The 25,333-nt window shown below is 33.3% G+C and overlaps 2 protein-coding genes across 5 annotated transcripts; both read right to left on the bottom strand.

Annotated features, from left to right (window-relative positions):
- Nucleotides 1–2,754: 2,754 nt before the first annotated feature.
- On the bottom strand, nucleotides 2,755–5,039 carry LOC144845335 (tripartite motif-containing protein 59-like). Its single transcript, XM_078702605.1, has 2 exons — nucleotides 4,594–5,039; nucleotides 2,755–4,066 (listed from the first exon to the last, which is right to left on the bottom strand). The coding sequence occupies exon 2, from the start codon at nucleotides 4,063–4,065 to the stop codon at nucleotides 3,310–3,312; it is 756 nt and encodes a 251-aa protein (XP_078558731.1). The 5' UTR covers nucleotide 4,066; nucleotides 4,594–5,039; the 3' UTR covers nucleotides 2,755–3,309.
- A 1,460-nt stretch (nucleotides 5,040–6,499) lies between these two features.
- On the bottom strand, nucleotides 6,500–25,305 carry LOC144845316 (serine/threonine-protein kinase DCLK3-like). Of its 4 annotated transcripts, none has more exons than XM_078702566.1 (7): nucleotides 25,210–25,305; nucleotides 23,438–23,935; nucleotides 11,390–13,323; nucleotides 11,074–11,088; nucleotides 9,578–9,710; nucleotides 9,177–9,344; nucleotides 6,500–8,619 (listed from the first exon to the last, which is right to left on the bottom strand). In XM_078702566.1, the coding sequence occupies exons 2-7, from the start codon at nucleotides 23,886–23,888 to the stop codon at nucleotides 8,423–8,425; spliced, it is 2,898 nt and encodes a 965-aa protein (XP_078558692.1). In that variant the 5' UTR covers nucleotides 23,889–23,935; nucleotides 25,210–25,305; the 3' UTR covers nucleotides 6,500–8,422. The 4 variants fall into 4 exon arrangements, with proteins under 4 accessions (XP_078558692.1, XP_078558700.1, XP_078558719.1 ...); XM_078702574.1 differs by lacking the exon at nucleotides 25,210–25,305 and adding an exon at nucleotides 24,548–24,565; XM_078702593.1 differs by lacking the exons at nucleotides 23,438–23,935; nucleotides 25,210–25,305 and adding an exon at nucleotides 14,314–14,620.
- Between the last annotated feature and the right edge of the window lie 28 nt (nucleotides 25,306–25,333).

The following is a 25,333-nucleotide window of genomic DNA, read 5'->3' as shown; positions in this document are numbered from 1 at the left end:
TTGTTTGCTTGACATAACAGGGTATTCCCCTACACAGGTCTCCGCGTGCGTGTGACGTGCCCAGCCAGCTGCTTGATAGAGAAAGCATGCAGCTCACACGCAAGTGCAAGATGCAACGGTTGAGTGAATTCAGAGATCATCTTAATTCCATGGTTTTTTACCTAAACACCACATGATGGTGAATATGCCTGTTAAAGTCTCAATGATACGATCCCTAATGTACCATGTTGTTGCTAGGAGGCTTGAAAGGAGGAGGGATCTAGCCTAATTTCGGTCGGCAAGAGAATGCCGTCCTCTGACAATATAAGGTCGGCAATTGAAATTTGTGGGCTGGTAATTACACCAACTTATAGTTCATAAACAAAAGAGAATAGCCGGAAATGCGATTTGCGGCCATAGGCCTATAGAGAAAAAAAAATCGAGGGTATGGTTCCAGTGGCGGATCTAGCGGGGGCGTATGGGGCGTAAAGTACAGGCAAGTTGTTAGCTTGCATTTGGTACCCTAGGTAAGTATCAGCTGCATGTTCCACATGTCGTAATTTGCGAGCTTTAGAGTGTTTGGTAAATGACATTATGAGATGTTTGTAAATCGTTTTAAACGACTTACAATGCGCTAGAACGTCAAAATTTCCAGGGGCCGTCGGCCCCTGGACCCTGACCGGGGGCCCTTGGCGGCCCCCTGGCCCCCAGCCAATGTTTGCTCGCTTCGCTCGCAAAGCTACGCCACCCCTATTTCAATATCCTGGATCCGCCCCTGGGTTCCACTAAAGAACTTAACGATCCACCCCGCCGTCAAACCTGGTTACGGCCCTGGCATCTGTACAAATTAAATAAAATGATCTTTAAAGAAAAGGTAATCAATGCAAGATTTAGTGATTGAGCTTAATTATGGGTTTAAAAGCATAAAATAGTCAATGTTATTTAACATGTTGACATTTTTAAGCCGTAATACCTTGCAATTCTGTTTCAGTATTTATATATCGTTCGTTTTCTATTGATGTTTTCTATAAATGTCAACTTCGTCACGTGCAAATTTTTGTATGCCTTGAATGAATAGCCAAGAAATATTTCAATTACAAAAAAATATCCTACATTTCCATAAATGTAGGCAATAAGAATATCTATTAGGCCTGTGTAGACATTACAACAATAAGCATGTTTACTTACTTTCTGTATTTACAACTATTGTCTTATCAACCATTCTATCTGACATTTCAGGTCTGTCCAATGTACGTGTAGGAAGCTTTCGCTTCAGTGAAATGCCTTTTGGTGGATTTGGCACATAAAAAATAGTTGACATTGCATTCCATACAAGTCTCCCTGTGCATAGTATCTGGGAATCTTTGAAATGAGTGGAGCAAAGTTTGTACAGATGAGAAGCTGATTTATTCAACAAATCCTTTCTTCTTATGTATTGGACCCACTTTGCTGAATTCATAATTTATTCTATAGTTGAATATTTTCTGATATTATAATAGTTCTTTACATGTTAATATAAAAGCCACTCTGAGTTACAATTGCCACTGGTGGATCCAATAGCGGGATCCATGGGGTCCGGATCCTCCTGGACTTATAAATTTCGTTTTATATTTCGAAGTATACTAAGTGTATTTTCCGGGGACCTATTAATTAACAGCTCTATTTTTCAAAAATGTCTTAGCTCAGCCCCAACCATGGTAGGGCTGGTCCTGGAGACTTTGTATTTTGTTTCATATTTTGAAGTATAATCCAATTTCCGGAGATCAGCAACTCTATTTTTCAAAATTTTCTTAGCTCCATTCCAACCATGGTGGACTGGTTCTGTAGACTTATAATTTTGTTTCATGTATAAGTGCAATTCCCGGGGACATAGCAGCTATATTTTTCAAAAGATTTTAAAATAGTGAAAGATACGATTTCAGCATGGAGGGCAAACAATTGTTTGGGCGTTATTATAGCGTTATTGATGACCATATCGGAAGTAACTTCATCTGGGACTTCCCCTGGTGTTTGCATTATTGAATGCAAAAAAAATGTCATCTATTGTTAGTCGCACGTTTTTACCACCGGTGGAAAAAAAATCGGCTTTGATCGTTTTGCTGTTTGATAGCACACTCAATTGAGTGTCATTTCTGGCAAACTAGAGGTACCATTTTACATGAATCTTATGTGCAAATGTACCATTTCAGGCCATCTAGGGGTGTTTTTTAACAAAATTGGCTTCGACACAGGCCACAGGTGGGGGAAGTGCCCTTTTCTTGTGGGATCGAAAATGTCTAAATCTGCCCCAGATTGCCTAAACTTTTTTGATATTTGAAAAATGTTTTATTCGAAGTAAGCATGTGAATGACAAGACCTGAGTGAGGCTGGGGTGGCAGGGCGAAATGAAGGGCTGCTTTCCATTACAATTTGCAAAATATAGGGGGGGGAGAGGGGGTCTGGCTGATCTAACTACTGTTTTCTTAAATTTAATTATTACTTAAATTATTATACATATTGAGGGCACACTACTCCATTGCTCACAATGGTGCCCCGATCTCTCATTCTATCTCACAATGCCTTGTTAAGCGCTTTGGACGAACAGGAGATTCTTGTGTTATAAGTTCTTTGATAAAACCATTTTAATGCCAGTTGGAACCAATTTAATCAAGCAAATCTTGCTGCCAAAACCTGCTTTGGGAAACACTGATATTTTTTCTGATATAGCAAGAAAAAGAAAATTATACCGTATTTATTTCTTGATGATATGGATTTTAATATCTTAATTATTAATAATGCATAATATTGAAATAAGATATATACAAAGGAATAAATCATTTATTTAAATTTTATTATAATTGATATTTTATTACTAATAATAGTTTACTGTACTACTATGAAATCATTTTAGCTCTAAGATCAGACCAACAGTTTGTATTTTAAATAAAAACTTTACAATATATATTTGTTGTGAATTGATTACAGTAATATACAGTAGCCTATGTGTTGATTGAAGATTGAGTGTATGAGAATCTGTAAATTAATACAAGTATATATACAAGAAAATCAATAAGCATGGCCTATAAATTACATTAAAATGAGTATGCTACCAATAGCATACACTTAGTTAAATAGAACAATCAGTCTCTCAGCTAATGAAAATGCAAAACATCATTGTTTTATATATATATAAATATATATTATTTATTGTTTAACCCACCTATAATCCAAAAGATTGTCCCAAATCACTGAATGCTATGTTAATATTGCTTATATTCTCATGTTTGATTTAAGTTTAAAGTTTATTTTCATACTACTGTATGATTTCTTCAGAATTATTAATTTCATCCATCAGTTTATCTCACTTGATTTCGTAGCAATTGCTGACTCACTCTTGAATAACTGATTTATCATACTAACATTTGTATTTAATTCAGAATTGATATTTTTTAACTTTTTCATTTGTTCATCATTAACTTTCTTTTCGTTTTCATAAATTTCTTCAACTTTTTTCTTCATTTCATCTGCTTTTTTCTTGATGATTTGTACCATTTGTTGAACTTGGTTATCAATATCTGTGAGACTTTCCTCTCTACATTCTTCTAGTTCGTTAGCATTGTTCTTAGCTACATTAAGATGATTTTCTAATCTTATTATTGAATCACGGGCAGATTTCTTTATTTCTTTTGAATCTTCCTTAAACTTGTTGAATGCTGTTAAAATATCAATTATTTCATGTTTCCCATCCCCTTCTGCATGTTCAATTTCAGTACATTCTTTGCATATTGGTACTTTACATTTTGTGCAATACATCTCTAATGGTTGAGTATGAGAAGAACACAGTGGTGCATCTTTCTTATCATGTTGGTTGATTGGAGGAATTGTATTTGGTGAAAGATGTTGAAGCCCTTCAACTTGAATGGAATATGACTCTTGACAAGTATGGCATTTTAGCTTCCCATTGTTGATTTCAATCCATTTCTCCAAACACTTTAGACAGAACCTATGATGGCAGCTAAGCGATTTTTGGTCTTCTAGCCTTCTATTACAGATAGAACATTCTAGTACTTCCTCATCTATATCTCCAAATAAATAATTGCTAGCCATCCTGAAATAGTAATTTGCAACAATTTTTATTAGATGTGCAATGTGATGGACTATAGAGATACATTACCAATATTAATAGTTTTACCACCAATATAAACTTCAAAATCATGCTAGTAATATTATTACTCCATGTTGAGATTAGCTAGTCTATTTGATATTGTTAATTTTAATTTACATTTTTTTACCAGTTTTAATAAATGTTCCTTGGTGAGAATCTTTTACCTATAATATGCTGTGACTTGGATAAGGAATTGGATTTAAACCCATTTTACACTCAAAATAGCTGTACCAAAGTTGTCAACGCTTTTATTGTACAATAGGTTACTGTTCAACACAATGTAGTCGGGCTAAATTAATTACTGAATCTCAATTCCTAAAACATTTATACAAACATATTACTATAGGTAAAACTGAAATGTTTGGGACTATAGTACTTGTTATTAATGTGCTGTTTGCTGTAATTTGTTTTAACTTGTAAGGAACTTACTTGCAAAATATCTACTTTATTGTATAAATATTCAAACCTACCTTATTGATTATTTTTACTAAGAAGCTTTCCTTATACAGTAAAATAAATGCTGCCGTGGTTGTTGAAAAGCGAAAAGCAAAATGGAAGGGAGTTTTATAATCACGAGACCTGATATCTAGTGTGTGAAATCAATCAAAGTTAAAATTTAACAATCTCAACAGATAAGAAGAATTGAAAATGTGGGTTGTAAACAATGTAATCACTATAGTTATCTCTGTTTGACGTACAATAGACCAGAGACACAAAGGCAGCAACAAACAGCTGCTTTTAGTTTTATATGGTAGTATCAAGGCAATCAACACAGGATGCAAGCTTCACTTGCCAAGATAGGCTATCGTCACAGACTTTGCTCTGTGGTTGGTTAGGCTTCAACGAATTCATACAAAGCCATCAAAATCTAGGCTATGTACACCATACGTTGAATTGGTTTTATTGCCATTTAATTGTATTTTGGTACTTTAAAAGGCCTTATGTGTCTGATTTTTTACGAACATGAAGTTTTAATAGGTATCTAATTTATTTAATTGATTTGATTGAAATAGACACAATATTTCAGATTTAAGAGTTATAAGTTTTTCATTTTTTTCTGTGAATTGAAATAATTATTGTGTACCGTTCATTTTGACAATGTTGTCATTAAAATGCATAGGACCAGATGACTCACTTTATTGTAATTTTTATACATTCTCCTTAATTCTGGCATTGATCAATTCATATTGAAAGTGGGAAGTGTTTTTAATTAAATCAAGGCTATAACATAAAGGTTGGTACCGTTTTGGTACTACCAGTCACATAGATTCTACTGAAATTTTGTGAAAGCCAATTGGCCAATGACAAATCAATCAAACGTGTAGGGGCGGGGCATAATTGTATAGGATCCAAACGTTTCCATTTGATCTAGCAAAGCACTGTGTTTTGTTGTTTGATTGCCTTGGTAATATATACCTGATAATGATAATCGATTATATTGACAGTAAAGGTGGAACATAACCTGAAGCACTCGATTTAATTAACTTTCATATACTCTGTGATTTGCAAGGTGCTCCTCCCACAACCCGCCTCCCACTTGCAAGAATAAACACCCTATAATCTCTCCATCATTAATGTCTTCAGTATATAAAGTAATACTGCCATACTGCGTTGAAACACAGATCCTCATCAGATCACTGAAGTTAAGCAATGGAGAGTGATGGTGTAGTAATATATATCGGACTAGGTATTAGGCTGGTTTCCCCCTGGTTACCCCCAGTATTTTGCCCCAAATTTAAATATGTTTTTGAAAAGTACAGTAAGACATATTTACACAACTCAAAGACTAGTACTGTTTCTATAAAGTTACTGTTACTGTTTCTTCATTTTGTCCATGATTTTTCTCAATAAATACTATATTTATAGTTTTTACCTATCTCTATGTCAAGAGGCAGTGGGGGATTTCATAGGTCCGGGGGCCAAAATAGGGGAGATATATAATAGGCATATATCAGGGGGTGCGCAAATGTCCGGGGGACAACAAGCCGGCTCCCATCGGGGTACAAGAGTAAGAGATCATCTCCTTGTGTGCTAATCTAGTAGCCACTGGCTGCCGGGGGTCGGTGGAGGGCCTAATCGGGATTTCATCAGTTTCCATATAAGCTTGAGGATCGGAAACATTTAATACAAAGCATGTGCAGCTAGCACTACGCCTCTGGAATACCTCTGGAACAGTTGGCCTCAACTTTGCTAATTTGACGTCGTCGTTTTTATCAATACATGTGCACAAAAGGTAGTAGATGTGTTCAGCTTAATCAAAAAGGGGTTTGACCACAGATAGGAACAATATCATTACTATATGACAATGATCTAATAACAAATACTGGTAATTCACATACACTTAAAAATAATCATTTTGTTCATATTTTATTTTTTTCCTTTGAGCTTCAAGTTTCTTTACAAAGTATACTTTCAAATAAAACAGAATATAAAATATCTGTTCAAAGTGTTTTGTTTTTGTTAAGCTCTCTCAATTACTTATTGCAAACATTATAAATAATGAGCAAAAATAATTCTATACATATATTCTATATTGAAAAGGATTCCTGCTATTTCTAAACGTCTACATACAGTATATACAATATACATTAAATACATAGTATACAGTATTCAAATCTTTTATGTTTTATATATTTTATTTTTTAGAACACTGTTACCTGTCAAATAAAATTGGTAATTTAGTGTCCAACTATATACAAAAAATTTGCAATGTATAATGTTAGAAGCGCATGTACTTTATAAACAGAAACCTTCTGGTTGTTGTAACAAAGCTTCTTTACAATTCAGTTGCTAGTAATTACCATATCATTGTGTGCAATAAATGATACATACATAGTACTGTATCTAGTATATTAATTTTAAATTCTGAGATAGATGGACAAAATGTAAATTGAAATTATCCATTTCTCAATACAATTTTTGAGAGCCATAAAGGGTTGAAACCTCTAGTGTGTTCAATTTATAATATCAAATATATAATGTCTTCAAAATGTTATTATTACAGTCGCAGTAGTAGAAGTCATATAAAATGGAAAATGTTTTTTACAATATAATTATGTGCAACAAACTTCTGTGTTTCCTCAACGGATCTTCCAAACTGCATTATCACTTTTGAAAATGAAAATGGCAAATAATAATCAAATACTACAAGATATGTATCTTGAATTATATAGTACATTTTTCAATTTTTATTTTAAATCTGAAAAAGGTGTTTTGCTTTGTATCCATCACCCAGGACTGCATTTATCATGTTATTTAAATCAATAAAGCTCTGTCTACACTATCAAACTTTATATGACAAAAAAATGTGATGTGCCCATATATTACTACCACATTTGGGCACATCACACTTTTTGTCATAACGAGCTTGATAGTCAGTATGCACATAAACCATGGACGTATAAATTAGACCTCTAATTTATAGGTCCATGCTTAAACCAATATTGATTATGTAATCTATAGTATATTACACAGCTGTGAGTTTTGTTTCACCAGTGTACAACTAATTAATAATATGTATCATGTATGCTTGCTATAGTACTTAGTTTATGTAGAGATGGAAGTATTTGAACATGTAATGATAAATGAACAAATTACTGGAAGCCCAAAGTGTAAGTATCTATGGCAACAATTGATCAAATTTATTGTAATAAAGTAGTGTATTCATATTTATATTATTAGTTCAAAATGAATTTGCATTTTTAATATAATTTATGATCAATATCATACAATTCAGCTAGAATTTTAAAATAAATTAAATATCACAGGCAAAATAATACTGATCCAATGTAGATGTTTTTTCCCCTCCATTTTACATTATACCTTTCTTAAAAATAGTTTTGAGTTGAAACAAAGTGAAACCTATATATTTATACAGTATATATTAACAACAAATTTAGCACCCTATAAATATGTATAAAGTGATCGTTTAATGTGCACATATGCATTTGTGTAAGTATCGTAATGATATCCATACATCATAAATACAGATACGATTAAATGCACATAGAATTGTGTGCATATAGATAATATATATGTGCACAGATACTATGTTAGTAGCCATATACGTCATATAACCTTGTACATTAACATTAAAAATGAGCATTAAATGTTATAATGTGACAACAAGCAAATCTGTCAATGTAAAATTTAGTTTATTTATTTGTTTATATTTTTCCCCAGTTTTATGACCGGAAGCCAGTCCTTGTTTGCTGTACACAAAATTCTTGTCGTGACTATAAAAGTACAAAAACTTTTTTTTTTGCCCAACAAAATTGATTATAAATGACTCATGATGGCTTATGACTCAACGCCAACCTGATGATTTTTGCCTTTACCAAAGTTCTTCTCAAGGTTCATGGTAATCTCGCGTTGCAGATTGAGTCGATTTCTTGTTGGACCTTCATTAACAATCCATGTATGTTCAAGAACTTGTTTAGCTGTATACCGCTTCTTTCTGTTCACCACTAAAAGATGGTTAATAAGGTCCTTGGCAGCTGTGTACAAGAAATAAAATGGTTCAATGTTTAATGGAAACAGTCTTAAGATTAATGCAGACATTGACATGTAGTATCTAGTATATGTATATCACATTTCTTATTGGTCAACAAATGCAATTTTAGAAAGGTAAATTATAAGAGAGAAGCTCTAAAATTCCCATGATGCCCAAGCTTGTTCCCTCCATGGCCTGACCAAAATTCTAGGGAAGGTTGGTGTTTTTTTTAATTGAGTATTACAATGTGTAGGACCTACTAAAATTGCATACATGAGTGAATTTTCTATATGGCCCACTTTTTAAATTTTAGATTTTAGCCCAGAAGTAGTTTTTAACAAGACTACATCATTCTTTATGTATGTCATTAACACAAAATAAGCTTATAAAAAAATAAATCAGATAGACCCTGTTTTTCAATTGATACTGTTCCCAGACATCATTACACTTTTTAAGGCGTAATATGTACAGATAAAATAACAGAGGTCAATATAATATGGAGTAATCCAATAGGCGATATTTTCCAAGGACACTACATCTTGCTTTGTTGGGTATACTTACATACTGAGATGTTGTCCCAATATGGAGAAAGGTACTCAAACTCTCCTGCTTGAATGATTTCAAACAGTTCCTCCTGGTCACGATCCAGACTTCTAAATGGTGGGAAACCACATAGAAGTATATAGGCGATTACTCCAGTTGCCCACATATCTACCTCAAGACCATAGCCTGAAACAAACGTTCAGTATTTATGAAAAAACTAATGAGTAGAATTTTATACTTTTTTTTCCATTTTTTTTTCTTTTTGTTATGTCATTTTGCTGGCTAATTGAAACTGTGTGTTGTTAAAAATGTGTCATACAACTTACAAATGAGATAGATAAATAAAATAAAGGTAATATGAGTGGTACAAAATACAAATATTATAAAGACAAGTCACTTCTTAGAAAACAAATTCTTACCTGTTTCTGCTAATATTTCTGGAGCAACATATGTTGGTGTTCCACATACAGTAAGTATTGGTTCCTTAACTTCCATCGCAAGTCCAAAGTCGGCTAACTTTAGAACCATATCACCTTCTGGACCATTGCTTACCTATAAGCAAAAGCATAAAGAAATTCATGATGAAAATGTTAATCTAGTGAAATCTTATTTTCCATTATCACCTTTTTCATCCTACTTTACCACACAATAAACATACATTTCAAACAATATGACACAGAGCATTCTATAATTTTTAGGATGATTGTGCACATAAATGTGTTCAACACACGCATTAGATTTTAAAATTTTTTTCACTAAGGCACTTTTCCAAATTAATATATAATACCTCTGGTCACCCAAACTCATTACGAAAGATGTACTTTACTGTAAATGGGCAAATGGTGTATATTGGACCTATGGGTAAGTTTACCCTCCACACAGTATACATTTTAGTTTTTCAACTAGGTTGGCAAAGCTTTGTCATACTGTATAAGCAATTAGAATGATCTAGATAAACAAGACAGTGATTTTACTATGTTAGGCCCTAACCTAAAACCGTTAGCCCGAAACAAATGTTTCTAGATTTGTTAGTTAATATTAGTAAAACATATGTTATATTATTTTTGAGACAATATATGAATGACCAAACAATTTTATAATCAAAGAATTTACATTCAATAATAAATGAAAAATAGAAAGAAAATAATGGAGTTAACATAAGTTTGAAAAAGGCTATAACTCAAGAGATTAAATTTTAAAATGTTAACTGGCTCAGCCAACCCCAGGACTAAGTTCTTAAAGTTAACTGGTTCAGCAAAACTCAAGATTATGTTTTAAAAGGTTAACTGGGTTCTGCAGCAGGCAACCGAAATACTAAGTTTGAAAAGTAACTGGTTCAGCCAAACTTAAGACTAAGGTTTACTAATACAATGTAAAGTACAGTATGTTGATTGAGACACAAATAATGGTATGGTGGTAAACTACAGTAAATAATAAAGTTAGATGGTTAGATTACAATGGGAGGTTTTACAATAGTTGTGTGAAAAGGAATATTTAAATTCTAATGAGAAAGTTGAATTGATAATTAACTTGCAGACTGTTTATAACTAACACATGCATTTTGTAATGACTGATTTTACATTTTTTTTTCATCATTAATACCTACGACCTACTGCTATGTAGACTACTAATGAAAATCAATTAATGTAATTGTGATTATTTGAAATAAAGGGCAAGTATTCGAAAAGCACAGAAATTGCTTTTCGACAATCCACCAATATACTTATTCTATAGAGCAAAGAACTCAATGCTGATTAGAACTAAATTCAACTGTGACTTTATATCACAACAAACTATTTCTTTCATTTCTATAAATTTAATGTTGGATCTGGGAAATTGAAATGTTTTTAAACACTTAGAGACAATGACTAGTAGTTGGTTAGTATTAAAGCAAAAGCTTTTGTGTTTGACTTACCACAGATTTAGTCATCTACAATGTGAAACCAAAGAGAAAAGTGAAAGAAGATATAGATAATTAGATAAAAGAATATAATAGTGAAAATGTAAGATTAGAGAAGAAGGCAAAACCAACCTTGTAAAGACACAAGTTCATAATAATGTAAATTATTATGGCAACTATAGCATTTAGATTCATATTAAAATGAGGATATAAAGATAACAATTTATAAATTCAATATTGTATATAGAATTAATGATGTGTTTTGTTTTGATGTTGTCAGAGAAAAAAAATCATTAAACAGAAACTGGAAATATAAACAAAAATAACTTACCAATAAATTTTCAGGCTTCAAATCTCGATGTACAATGTTTAAATCATGTAGGTAGGCTAAAGCTTGAGAAAGATCACTTATCATTAATGCTGCATTCGCTTCAGTAAACTTCACACTTTCTGTAATTGCATCAAACAAATCTCCACCTTTTACATACTCCATAACTAAATAAATGTTCTCCTTCGTTTCATGTTCCTCAAACAAACGTACAATATTTGGATGGTTCACATTTTTCATAATGCCAATCTCATTTTCTATCATTTGTTCTTTCCCTTTTAATTTGGATTTGTCAACAATTTTCATTGCAAATTCTTGATCGGTGTTCATGAGTTCAGCCAGATGAACATCAGCAAAATTACCATCACCAATCTTCTTGCCAATCTTGTAACGCTTTTCAATGTCATCACGTTTTGTGATGGGTCTTGGATCAGTTGCATACTTGTTATTTGGGTCTTTACCTTTCTTGTTATTCTTTCCTCCTTTCTTTTTGTCTTTATCATTACCATCCTGATCTTTTTGCTTTGCTTTATTTTTTTCCTCTTGCTTCTTTTCATCTTCTTTCCTCTTCATCTCTGCTTTTTCTCTTTTTTGTTCCTCCTCTTTTTGCCTTTCTTCTTCCTCTCTCTTTTTCTTTTCTTCTTTCTTTTGTTTGTCCGCTTCTTCTCGCTTTTTCCTTTCTTTTTCTTCCTTCTTTTGTTTTTCAATTTCTTCCATTTTCTTTTTTTCTTCTTCTTCTTCCTTTCTTTCTTCTTCTTTTCTTTTCTTGTCTTCTTCTTCTTTTCTCTTCTTTTCTTCTTCCTTCCTTTTTTCTTCAGCTTTTCGTCTTTCTTCATCTTCTTTTTCTTGTTTTTTATGTTCTGCATTTCTTCGTTCTTCTGCTTCTTTGAGTTCTTTTTCTTTTGCTTTTATTTCTGCTTCCCTAGCATCAAGGGCTGCTAATAATTCTGCTGCTTTCTTTTGTTGATCTGCTTCTAACTTTTTTCGTAATTCTTCCTCCATTTTTTTCAAAAGTTTTTCTTTTCTTTCTAATTCTTCTTCTTTATCTCTGTTCGCCTTTTCTCTTTCCAGTTCTTGTTGTCTTTTCCTTTCATTTTCTTCCAATAACCATTGCAACTCATCATTGTTATCAATTCTTCCAAGGATGGCATGATCTCTTAACTCATCTTCCTCTTCTTCTAATCTTTGTTTTTCCCATTTGGCAGCCTTTAATCGTTCTTCTTTTTTTGCTTTTGCTCTCTCTTGATCAACCTTTTTTGCATTTTCTCTTTTCCGCAATGCCTTCTCCCGCTCTGCTTTTTCTTCATCTTCTCCAAACCCACTGTCTGTTTTTGATTCTCGATCCTTCGATCCTTTTTTGGGAAGCTTTTGTGCATATGGATTATTAGGATGCAATTCTTCGTAAATGTCAGCGATATCCTCATCACTCAATGGTTGTTTAGAAGGTGAAGCTATGAATACTTCTTCTTCTCGAAAAAAATCCCCAAGTCCTCGAATTTCCCGACCTTTCAAAGTATATAGTTTTCTAATTTTAGTGCTTTTATACTTAGGAAGACCAAGTGCATCAGATATATCAAGAACAAGATCCTCAAAAGATTGCACACTACGTTTGTTTAAAAGAAGTGATACTGTTTTTCGTGGTCGATCACCATTTTTAACTATTTTAACAATCCGTGGTTTAACCGGGCTCATGTCGGAATGTATGACCCCCGGTTTGGAAAAAGGTTTTACAGAAGCACCTGGTCGACCTCCTGAATACTGAAATGATCCTGGACCAGAATGTCCCTGTCCAAATGTTCCTCCTTTCTTTCCATATGCAGCAGCATATTTACCATGTGATGGGTAAACAAATCCTCCTCGAACTGCTCCAAAATGTTGGCTTGATCCATTTGGTGGATATGTGTTGTACAAATGATTTTCATATTGTGGTCGGACCTCTGAAATTTAAACATATTCCAATTTTTAATGCTAAATTAGTATGAAAAACTATCTAACACATAAACAAGTTTTCATTACAATAACATTTATGTCATTGGACAACTAGTTTTGCTTTCAAAGCTTCATACATTGTATCTATTTAATTATAGAGTGGTGGTGTTGATAGTCTATGAGAGTGCCACTTACCTGGATAACCAAAACAAGGGGAACAATTTTGCAAGATTGTGGCCAATTTATTTGAACTACAGTACAGTATTGGTTATAACACTTTGTTCTACCCTTATAGAGGAAAAGTCAGATAGGCATGAAATGGAATCACTGATTGTATAGCATTTTTGTTATTAGTTTCATATTTGTTATTAGTTTCATATTTGTTATTAGGCTCAACTGTGCACAACAGTCTGTCAAAGTATACTTTAGTGATCAAATTTTAAAATGTTCATTAAAATGATTAAAAACATGAAAAAAAGGAACAAGGCATTGTATATTTCCAAACACAACAACCGAGTTATAAAATAAGTTGAGAATAAACTTAAACTATTTTTCTTCCTCATGAAATACATCTAGAATTTAACTTTCTAATTATTGAGTCAGTCTGCATTTCTCTATAAATTTATATCATTCATCTTCATCTCTTCCGTATCTCCTTTCAATTTCAACAAGATGGAATTGATGAAAGGGCTCATTATGGAGTATAATATAAAATACAGAGATATTTGGAAAAAATAATTGTTCAAAACCTATAAAACAAATCAATTTTCAATGGTTTAAAGTTTAAAATGACCTATTATTTTCACTTTATATGCACAAACTTTAGTGAAGGTGATTATTGAAAATGTTTTCTTCTGAAAGGAAAAGAAAATATGATAGACTAAATGACAATTCATGATTAATCAACCAAAAACTAAATAAATACTAGCCTATATCATACACATATGAGAATTACACAAAAATGCATAGCAACCATTCCTAAATAAGAAATGACTTACGTTTTCTTCCCCAAACATATTTCTTAAAATAAGAGCCAGTAACTTTGATTGGCTTGCGATAACCGTATGCTTGCTGGTACTCTGATCTCATTCGCGACATTTTTCTTGTAAAATAATAAGCAGAATCTAATATATTGAAGTATCTTTTAATTGAACATGGTGTCCATTTGTTATAATCCCGCTTCCTTAAAATGTTATCTAAACTAATGAACTTATTACATTAGATCGTTGAATGTTACCATCGCAACTAATATTATCAATCATTGACCAAACTTTACCTGTTTGTTCAATCAGAATCGGATGATTCCATTTAAGATTTTTGTGATTACTTACAAATAAATTATGCTTATAATATATGTTAAAACAACAATAACTGGATTTTTCAACACTTTTCTTTTAAATTTAAAAGCCAAAATTTAATTTGAAGCTGCATTATTCCTATTCCTTCCTTCAACTTGATTATCATTTTCTTTAAATGTTGCATTGCAAAGCCTATTTATCCCCATTATCACAATGGAACATGCCATTAAGAGAGATATCCAAAAGGTTCAATTCTACTACCTGAGTAAGCAGCTTATTTTGTTGGACACATTCAATAGAGTCAACAGAACAAAGATGTTGGTACATTCTTCACCTTACCTAGCCGTATCCTCAGAAACCTCTATTGACATATAACCAAGGGTCACCAACACCAAGTCCAACCTAACAACCTCAATGTCATTTACAGAACTACAGATATACACAACAATCATTATCCCTTTCCTTTTTTGTTTTAAGTAGTTTCAAGGAAATTGATGTCAAAAAAACATAATGTTTAATCTCTGAGTATTCATATTGAAGGTTTAATGCTCATTGAAAATTAGTTACTAAGACAAAAAATCAAAACAACTAGTAAAAAAAATATTTTAAATAAGTAATTCACTTCAACATAGGCCTACAATGTGCCCTCTTGGTAACACTTTTTCTTCACTACTATACTTTTAACAGTTAGAACTTTCATTTCGGTACCAGTACCAGTATGATTTTTTTAATTTATTCCTTTCAGTGATACATAAAGGAAGCACTGAGGAGAGACAAGAGCTGTTAAAGACCACTATTGCCAAAGGGCGTGTCTCTCCAAAAAAAAAAATATGACACCAACTTCTTAATGAGTAATTATATTTATAGTTTTAATATTATAATACTATTTCTATTTTAAATTTGCGAAAAAAAAAAGTTATTATTTAGCAAATTTATGTTAAATGGTAGGTAATCCAAGCCAGCTAAATCGTTTTATTAAATAAACAATTATAATATCATTACTACCACTATCAAAGAATAAACCTTTCTTTCTATTGAACATCTTTAATTGTCTCCAAGCAACAATCAACTGTAAATATAGATAAGCATTAACTGATCAAACAAGCATTAACAGGAATACCTTTAAGCCTAGGATTATATAGGGTGCATGATTAATGCAGAACAGTTTTTTAATGTGGCTTCTGTGATGAAAGCTATGTCGACAATATACCAATTTTAATCAATCAGTGTTCTCCCCAGGCCTTTGAAGCGTCACGGTACCGTGACGCTTGGGTTCTATACCGTGACGCTTTACGGTCGGCCGTGACGCTTAAAACCTTATCCGTGACGCTTAAAAATATCAACCACAACCAATCTAAAAATAGATTAATAACAGGCAGGTACTTTCTAGAGCTGAGGCGCGGCATGCATAAAGAGCCTAATGCATACGAGACACGTGACATGACCACAAGCCAAGAAACAAAAGACTGGTGTTATAACAACTGAGACGCGCTTTCACCACCGGCCGCCGTCGAGAGATGTAAACACGTGTTTTGTTACTGCCATGTCTCTCTTTCGATCTCTCTAGTATTGGCTGTTGTCTGAATCGTCTAAAAAATGCGGTAACTTGTATATTGTAAATAAAACAGTGATTGATTGTATTGTTTTTCTTGTAAAAACGTTATGTGTATTAAAAAATTAAAAAATAAATATCAATGATATTTTCAATATCACACTGAATCGACTCTCTATGGATCGGTGGGATTTACTCTTTCGTCGGTAACGTTACAGGCCTCGAATTTTACCGCGGCCAGTGCCGTCGGTGCCCTCCCAGTTGGCCTCAATGCCCTCGAAAATGAACAGCACCCACGGCCACTACTGGCCTGCCCTTTTTTGCGTTGGCCGTGAGTGCCCTTCCCGAGTTTTACCACAATAAAAACCACTGAAGTAGATAGAAAATAATGTCAAGAAGATTTGTTTACACGACTCAGACGAGACGCAAAACTATCGCCTGTCTTCGTTGCAAGGGATTTCCCTAAACGCTACACAGTAGACAAAACATCGAACATATTAATTTGTGTAAACCAAAACATTATCGTCCCGGCCGCCGTGTGCGTGGTAAATCGTGGTATAGATAGTTACGTACATTAAAATACAGGGGTATACACTTTTAATAATCAAGCTAAAAACGTTCCTCGATCGGAGGTCACTGAAAGTATTAAAGTCGCACCACCCCCGCCTCAATAATCGAGCTAGCCGCCTTCGTTGAAAAAAAATTACACGCACTCCTAGCTTATCCTCCCACCACCGCCGATCCGATCGAACACGCGCAATTCAATACATTGGGAAAACAATTCCATTTGACGCACACGCACCCTCTGATAAGAAATTTCACACGACGTACGTACGTGTGTCGTGTACGACGAAGGAAAAACAATTCCTTTTGACGTACACGCACCCTCTGATAAGAAAATACCATGTGCGTTCCTGCATGGTGTAGTCCATTATACGTGTAAAATTAGGGGTGTCCACTTTTAGTACCAAAGTTAAACCCACACCTCAACCCGACGATCGTTGAAGTATATTATATTTATATTTTATCGCACCCACCTCAATAATCCAGCCGACAGATCATCGAAAAATCTTGTTTAACAACGTCGTTGAACTACAGTTGTCCTACTGATGAGTATATTTTTTTTTCATTGGGGACTTCTCCTTGACGTTCGTAATGAACGCAAAAAATGTTTCTTATCGCGTATGTTTACCGGCGGAAAAAGTAGGCTAGGCTACGATCGTGCTGTTTGCTAGCGCGCTATGAAGTGTCCTTTCCGACCAACTACAGAGTTGTCCTACTGATGAGTAGGCATATTTTTTTTTCATTGGGGACTTCCCCCTGACGTTTGTAATGAACGCTAAAAATGTTTCTTATCGCGTATGTTTACCGGCGGAAAAAGTAGGCTATGATCGTTTTGCTGTTTGCTAGCGCGCTATAAGTGTTGTTTCCGGACAAACTAGAGGTGTCACTCAACATGAATGTTACGTGCGAGAGTACCATTTCCGGCCATCTAGGGTGTCAATTACCAAAAATCGCTTCGCCACAGCCCCAACCATGGTGGGGCTGTGACTCACGTACTTAGTGTCGGAATGGTCCCCCTCCCCCCGCGTGGGGGGGGGGGGGTGAAGCGTGACGCTTGATGTGAATCCTGGGGAGAACACTGTCAATACATTATTTTACCAAAAAAAAGAGAAGAAAAATGGAATAGTTGAAACCATGTGTTAACAAACAAAATGAATCAATCAAAGCAAAATTGTTTAATAATTAATGAGAGGAGGAGCCTATCTTTTTAGGCTTTTCAATCTTTGTTACTAATTGTTTTGGTGGTTTTAATTTTGTTTAGTTGTTAATTACTCAATTTGTTTTTGAGAATGGTTCCGAAACGTTTATCTGTTTTGTCATTATTTTAAAGCTATATAGTAAATGTCTCTTAATTCGTAAGTAGTTATAATAATGGTGATTAACTTCTGGGGTCGATCCAGATGAAGATTCCAAGGTGAAGCAACCAGTATCAACATGCAACGGTGAACAATAAGGTGCTCAACTACCTATTCCTAACATTTGCATTGACATTTTCGAAATATAGGGACAGCAGGCCCCTAGACTTATGTTCCCATCGTCGAACTTAAACGCAACGTAATCAAAACAAAATTCCAAGTGAATAATGATCAAACAATCCACAGAAAATGCGTATCTAACATACGGCAAAAAATGTTATAGTTAGTCACGTGTGTTTACCGGTGGAAAAAAAGTAATATAAATCGTTTTGCTTACTGCTAGCATGCTACATGGTAGGTGTTATTCCTGGCCAAATAGAGGTGCCATTTATCTTGAATTGTATATGCGAGAGTACCATTTGCGGCCATCTAAGGGTGTCATTTAACAAAATTTGCTTTGCCAAAGGCCCCAGCATGGGGCCTGTGGCTCAAATACTTTGTGTCTGCACAGGGGGAATGCTGGCAGGACCTGCCTATATGGCAACCCACCTTTGTCAAATATTTTGATGAGCTCTTTTTGCTATTTAAAGGGGGAGAGGGTGGAAATGTCATTTTTAGACCCTCCTTTTTCAAGTAAACTTCTAGAAAAGCCTATGCCAAGTATAATTGCATGAATTTGAAAAAAATGTCTCAGGTGTCTTGTGGGATTACATAGTGTATAGTCTCAAGTAACATTAATTCCCAACCATGATGATCGACTTTCACTTTTCTACTCTGCAACTTTCTTCCAAAATGAATATCAATAATTTAATTGATTATATTTACTGATAGAATTATGAGATGCTAAATTTAGAGGCCTACTACTAATCTCTATCACAAAATCAATATCAGTTTAGCGCAAAACCTTGGTTTCCATAGCAAACCAAATTATCTGCATTTCAATTGCTAATTGAATAAACTAGGTGACACTATTCTGTTGTTTCTTATCATTTAACAGTATATACCTCAGATTAAATATCTACCAGTTATACTACAGTAGACATTGAAGTTCAATTACATTTACATCATAAAATTTCACTTTAAATCTAATCATTATTGTATAGCAATGTAATGGTTAATATATAATTTAATCAGAAAAATGGTAAATTTGTATGGCCCTATATACAGAAAGTGGCGAAGTTTTAAATGCTACACTTCACTTTAAACCCTCCTTCATTTTATATTAAGAACTGAGCAGGAGTTTCCATGATCATAGGTTCTTGGCAGAACTGGGCCTCAAGTATTTTTTCTGGCTTTGAATAAACTCATGCCGCTACAGGCTATGTTCGCACATACATAACACTAACCATTGCGGTTAGCTATTATTATTGGAATATTTGTTGCAAAGGTTAGCTGCCTTTTCACAAGTCCATTTGCAAAATTATTGACATCATTTACAGTAAACCTGTAATTCTAACTTGACACCGAATGAATACTAGGAGTTGATTGGCTATTAAAAAAACAGATGTACAATTACTAAATGTTAGCATTGTTGATCGGTATAACCTATTGGCCGAGTAGGATTGAGCAATCTGGATTTATTACAGTACACTAGTGTGAACCAGACTAGGGGAGAGAGAGAGAGAGAGAGAATAACCTTCAACATTTGGCCTTCAACCACTTCACAATCTACCTAATCATATAAATGTTTCATTTTCGCAAATGATTGTGTTTGTATTTAAAATAAGATTAGTATAATTGCAAATATCAGAGATAAACTTAAAATTATAATTTAGGGAAGGACAACTTGTATCTATAATACAGTATACAACATAAGAGTCAATACAGTTGATTAATAACATTAGGAATCTCAATAAATTGAGATAAGGATTGTCAAATTAATCATGAGTTAACCTAATGCTGCTAGCTAACTAATTATTATGTTTCTGCCCAGAAATAAACAAAAATGTTAGTGGAAATCATAATCCTTTTCTTTAAATTTACATTCTTTGGATCATTATTACAATTTAATAGACTTTAATGTTCAAATATGTACAGAAAAATCAATACTATATAAAAATAAAACTATATGCTATAAATATATTTCACTTTTTTATGGCAACATAACTTAACTACAAAAACTTTATATAGCCTACAGGTACAGTACAGTATATAGAAAATCTTATTCTGAATTCTGTATTATATGTGAACAGAAAATGAATGAAGAAAATAATAAAAGTAGGGTTGATTTTTGTTGTATATTGTATAAGTATGAGTAGAATTAAAGTTTAAACTGGTTGCTTTTATTTAAAACCATTGATAATGCATTCATTTTTCACTATCAAATACTTTATTGTTCAGGATGTAAAGCAAAAGATTGCACGATGTTTGTCGTTATCTTTATAGACTAGTGACAGCAGAGGCAAATTTAGAGAGAAAAAGAGGGTTAGGAAGGACAGTTGACAAATGAAAACGAACGAATATTCTATGATGTTGGGCGGGATAAATACTTTATACAGTAATACATTTCAACTAGACAAAAAAAAGTAATCAACATATTGACATGAATTGCTAAACTTTTCTGTAATATGACTTAAGGCGGAGATTGATTGAGAATTTAAAGTCGTATTCATATTTGAATATCCTTGTTATAGCATGACCAGACAATCACCAAGCAACCAAAACAAACCACCATGGTTCGTGCACAAAGGGTTTAAAGATAACTCAAACAACCTTTGACATAATTATTATTGAATTAAGTAATAAACTGTACTGTCTGTTGTGGACTTGTAATGTGATGTAGAATCTTTCAAGTGTCAAGTAAACATAACAATTAAATACAAAATAAGAGACAACACAGTATTTATAACATCAATGATTAATGGAAACATTGGAAGCTCTAATGATTGAGACAGGGCCTAAGGATGGCCATATCAATCATACAACCTAATGCTGCTTCTTGGCAGACTACACATAAATAAGTTAATTCTGAGATAGGCTTTACTTAGCTATCAGTCTTTCCACCTCTCGTAAGCAACCAACTTTCTAAAACGACCACACACCGTAAGCAACCATCTCTGTTTAAGGGACCGCTTCTCATAATCGACCACCTCTCGTAAGGGATAACCTCCTCTCATAAAGGACCGCTTCTCATATTCGGCCACCTCTCGTAAGCAAACACCTCTCTTAACGACCACACCTCTCGTAAGGGACCACCTCTTTTTAGGGACCACGACCTCTTTCTCTCTATTAAATGACCGCTTCTCATAATCGACCATAAAGAGGTGGAAAGACTGATAGCTAAGTAAAGATCGATACATTTGCACATGATTTAGACATTTTTGTAAAATATATAACATTTTCTACATTAGCTGGCGATAGTAACTACATAAGCTAAGAGTCAATTTTCCATTTTCGTTACTACATAAGCTGTTGACCATTTCTACATTAGCTGGTGTTGATTTATATTTACTACATAAGCTGTTGGTGTTTCTACATTAGCTGGAGGTTTTACTACATTAGCGGTGGATTTTTCTACATTAACGGTTGTTTCGACATTAGCTGGCGTTTTCTACATTAGCGGTTGTAACATGTAGCCTTATTCCTCTTAGCGTAGCTGGTTTATGTAGGTAGCGGAAAAAACAGACCAACATCACTGTTGGTTATCTGTAATTGATGTTAGCAAAACAAGCTTCATTTTATATAAAAAGAAGATCTACTAAACAATTTCAGGTAGAGAATCAGGAAACTCTGAAGTTATCATTTTATAAAATTATCTTTTCTCATTTACATATTAAAAATATGTATACAAACAATATTTTACAAAAAAGGATACCAAAAGCCTCTAAAAACAGAATTAAAATATACTGTATTTTGTAGCTAGCAATTTCCAGTATTGCTAACACTGCAAACCCTTGCAAACCTACAGAAAAACATAGCAATTAAACAATATCGAGCATTTAATGCTCATAACACTACATGATTCAATCATTTTTATGTTGGTTTAATGGGGTTTGCTATGTTTCTTTTAGGTTTGTGGGGTTTCACTTATTTTTAACCATAATGGTGTTTTACCTAAAAATAAGTGGTTAATAAAAAAATATTTAATTCTTTTTAATTAAACTACATGATTCAATATTTTTTTTATGGGGTTTGAGCTGTTTTTGGAGTTATGTTGGGGTTTGCGGAATTTAGTAATATCCAATATATATCAATACATATCCTATCGGACAATTCATCTTTAAATGCTTTCGGTGACATCAAAATGTTTATTCCTCAATATCTTCTGTGTCTTTTATCTGGATTTTTTTGGTTTCTTATGAAACAATTACGACTACAAGCCTATAGAGATTATCATTTTGCTGACATAAAATAAAGGAACAGCAAGAAAATAAAAGCATACTTATTATTTTCCATTTTTATTTTTCCATTAGCAAACACAAATTGATAATCTGATTAGGACATATTTGATGTCATTAACTAATCATTAATTAATCATGAAGGAGAAAGTTGAAAGCAAATAGATTTTACCATAGCAAGTACAATTGCATTTTGATACTGTATGTAATCCAAAACATGATTTGATCTAGTGGGAGGGGAATCATGTGCTCTCCTTTTGACATTCAAATTAACATGATACTGTACTACTAATAGTTAATACAGTGGTGGATCCATCATTTTGAAATATGGGTAGGGAGCGGAAGAGGAATCTGACCTGATTATTATATAATAATTGATTTTTAAAATTTAGTTTATAACATAGTCTATTTGAAAACCTTTTAATATGGTTTTAATGATTGTCTAGAAATTGTTCTTTTCACCATCTGAATATTTAAGCTGCAATGCCAATGAAAAAGCACAGAAGCTGACACCATGGATATTAAAATAATTACCGTAAGAATATTTCCAAATATTATGATTTGTTTGTTGGTAATAATATCCTGTGATTTAAAATAATAATAGTAATGGTAGTCTTATATACTACTGTATAGCACCTAATACAATGTTTCTAGCACTTTACACACAAAAATGATCCATTAAATATCCCAAGATATTAACCAAAAAAAATTAAGAAGAAGCAGTGAAATATTTGTTAACTATAGTTTCAGTTTTAGTTTTTTAAAGTAATTTTTGTAACAAAGCCACCAACCAAGAGCATACAATTTGTAGAAGGTAGTCACAAATCGAAAGTTCTCAATCAATTTGAGATATTTTGGAGCTTAATGAAATTTCGGTTTTTGGAAAGTTAACTGACAATCCATGCTGTATTACAATTATAGGGTGGTTTTGAATGCGAGTAAAGTTAGGACTTCATTATGCAGGACTGGTGGATAAGTACATAATAGTTACAAATATCTGACAAAAAAAAACTTACTAGATACAGCAAATCCAGGAGTATTGTACTTTCCATACTTTAATTTCTTAAAGCGTTCAAACGAGGCACATACGTAGGTTCCTCCATCCTTTAAGTCCTCAATGTCTGTGATGGCCATACCATCCTGCGTATAAACTTTACGAACACCGTATGGTAATGAAACGGATTTTGTGAGATCCACTAGTAGTTCATCAAACGACAAGTACCTGTGCGGTGTTATGTATAATTGTTTCCCTTTAAAATACCGATCACCATTACGATAAAAGAAAATTTTTCGCGGGCGTCGGAGTTCTTGATATTTGTTATCTACAATGTCTCTATGCTGTTGTGAAACATCAGAGTCTATAGTTCGATTAGGAAGTGCCATCTCAGTGACCTCAAGCTGCTTATGAGGTCTTATGGTTTTTGAGTTGAATGGGTAGGAGACGGTGTAATTTTCTTGCTCTATCATTACGTACGCATGCTGGTTCAATATCTCTGATCAAGAAGTCCTTGAACCTGTAGTATAAATGTGGAAATTTGAGTGAAAATATAGAATTTGCAATACAGATATATATTGCTAATTTGACATATCATATTCCTATCCTATTGTACCACAGACGATGAGGCCAAGTTTCCTTAATCGTCAATTGCTGTATGTTAGGCACGATTGCCTTATCAGTATATATCATAATTTGTTAAAATCTGTATTATTTTGTTGAGTGAGATAACTTAATATATATTACTGTACTAATTTATATTTTAAGGGTTAGATTATTTACAGTAGGGGTTAAGTTTAATTATCATCTAATATTCATTTACACTATCGACTGTTGAACTTGGATGTAATTTCCATTTACACTAGCCAAAAAAACTGAGAGATGAACTCGAGTTGGGTTTAAACACTGGAACATGTCTTATCAAAACATAATATAACCAAATTACACACAATTTATTTAATTTTGAATGCTATTAGGCCTACTATAAATATTTTTTTTATTTTATTAATTTCTGCAAACACATTACTACAAACATACAGACAAAAAATAGCTAAATTACGGCAAATATTGTTTTTAATTAAAATTCTTTTTCTTTTAAATTAAAATGACTGCATTTCTGCCTTGTGCATACATTAAATATGCATTTAGAAATGGCTAGGTTGGCATAACTTTTTCATAGTTGTTTAGATTTTTGATTTTTTAAATAGAATCGGCCAATATTAACTTTTTAGGCTTTCTGGTAAGGTAGAAGAAAAGAAAAATATCAAAATCATATTAAGTGTAAAAGGAGTATTATTACTGATCTTGTAATTGGCCAAATATGATGATGAAAATGAATGTCAACCAATACTGCACCAAAGATTTGAGAGGTGCTGACAAGAACCTGTAATTTCCCTGCCTGGCATAATTAAAAGAAGTAGGCCTACATGAATAACAAATCGTAAGACAAGTTTTTCAATTACTGGCTTTACTTGATGAAGAATAAAATTATTTAGTAGTAAAAATATAGTATATATAGGATTTTACAATTGACAATTTGGCCAAATCAAACATACTAAACTACTATAAACCCTACTACTACTTCATATACGTCTGGTAGGCTCACCGATAGAAATCTCTAGTCACATCACGACAAGACGCTGCTGAGTAGGAAAATACTGTAGGCCTACCGATCCGATATGGCCTACCTAGGCCTAGTAGAGTTCTTTTAGTGGTAGACCCCAATGTGTCTCACTAAAATAGGCCTACACGAATTTTAAAAGTTACTGTACCTCATCCCATCAAATAACCTACCTTCAATTTACATTGCAAACTGCATTCCATTTTATATTATGAAAAAACGTCAGACCGTAAGCACACCACGGATACCAACACAACACAAGTGAGAACCTACTCAATCAATTACTATAAATGACGT

The sequence above is a fragment of the Antedon bifida genome, chromosome 1, assembly GCF_963402885.1.
Source record: "Antedon bifida chromosome 1, ecAntBifi1.1, whole genome shotgun sequence".
Taxonomy (NCBI): domain Eukaryota; kingdom Metazoa; phylum Echinodermata; class Crinoidea; order Comatulida; family Antedonidae; genus Antedon; species Antedon bifida.
The sequence above is the reverse complement of the archived record's forward strand: the minus strand, read 5'-3'. Positions and strand labels throughout refer to the sequence as shown.

Bases quoted from the DNA above. Each gene is read 5' to 3' on its own strand.
- LOC144845335 (XM_078702605.1), bottom strand. From the start codon at position 4,065: ATGGCTAGCAATTATTTATTTGGAGATATAGATGAGGAAGTACTAGAA.
- LOC144845316 (XM_078702566.1), bottom strand. From the start codon at position 23,888: ATGATAGAGCAAGAAAATTACACCGTCTCCTACCCATTCAACTCAAAA. The intron at 13,324-23,437 runs GTAAGTTTTTTT...TTTAAATTTCAG, and splicing joins TCCTGGATTTGCTGTATCTA to AGGTCCGACCACAATATGAA. The intron at 9,345-9,577 runs GTAAGAATTTGT...CGTTTGTTTCAG, and splicing joins AGAAATATTAGCAGAAACAG to GCTATGGTCTTGAGGTAGAT.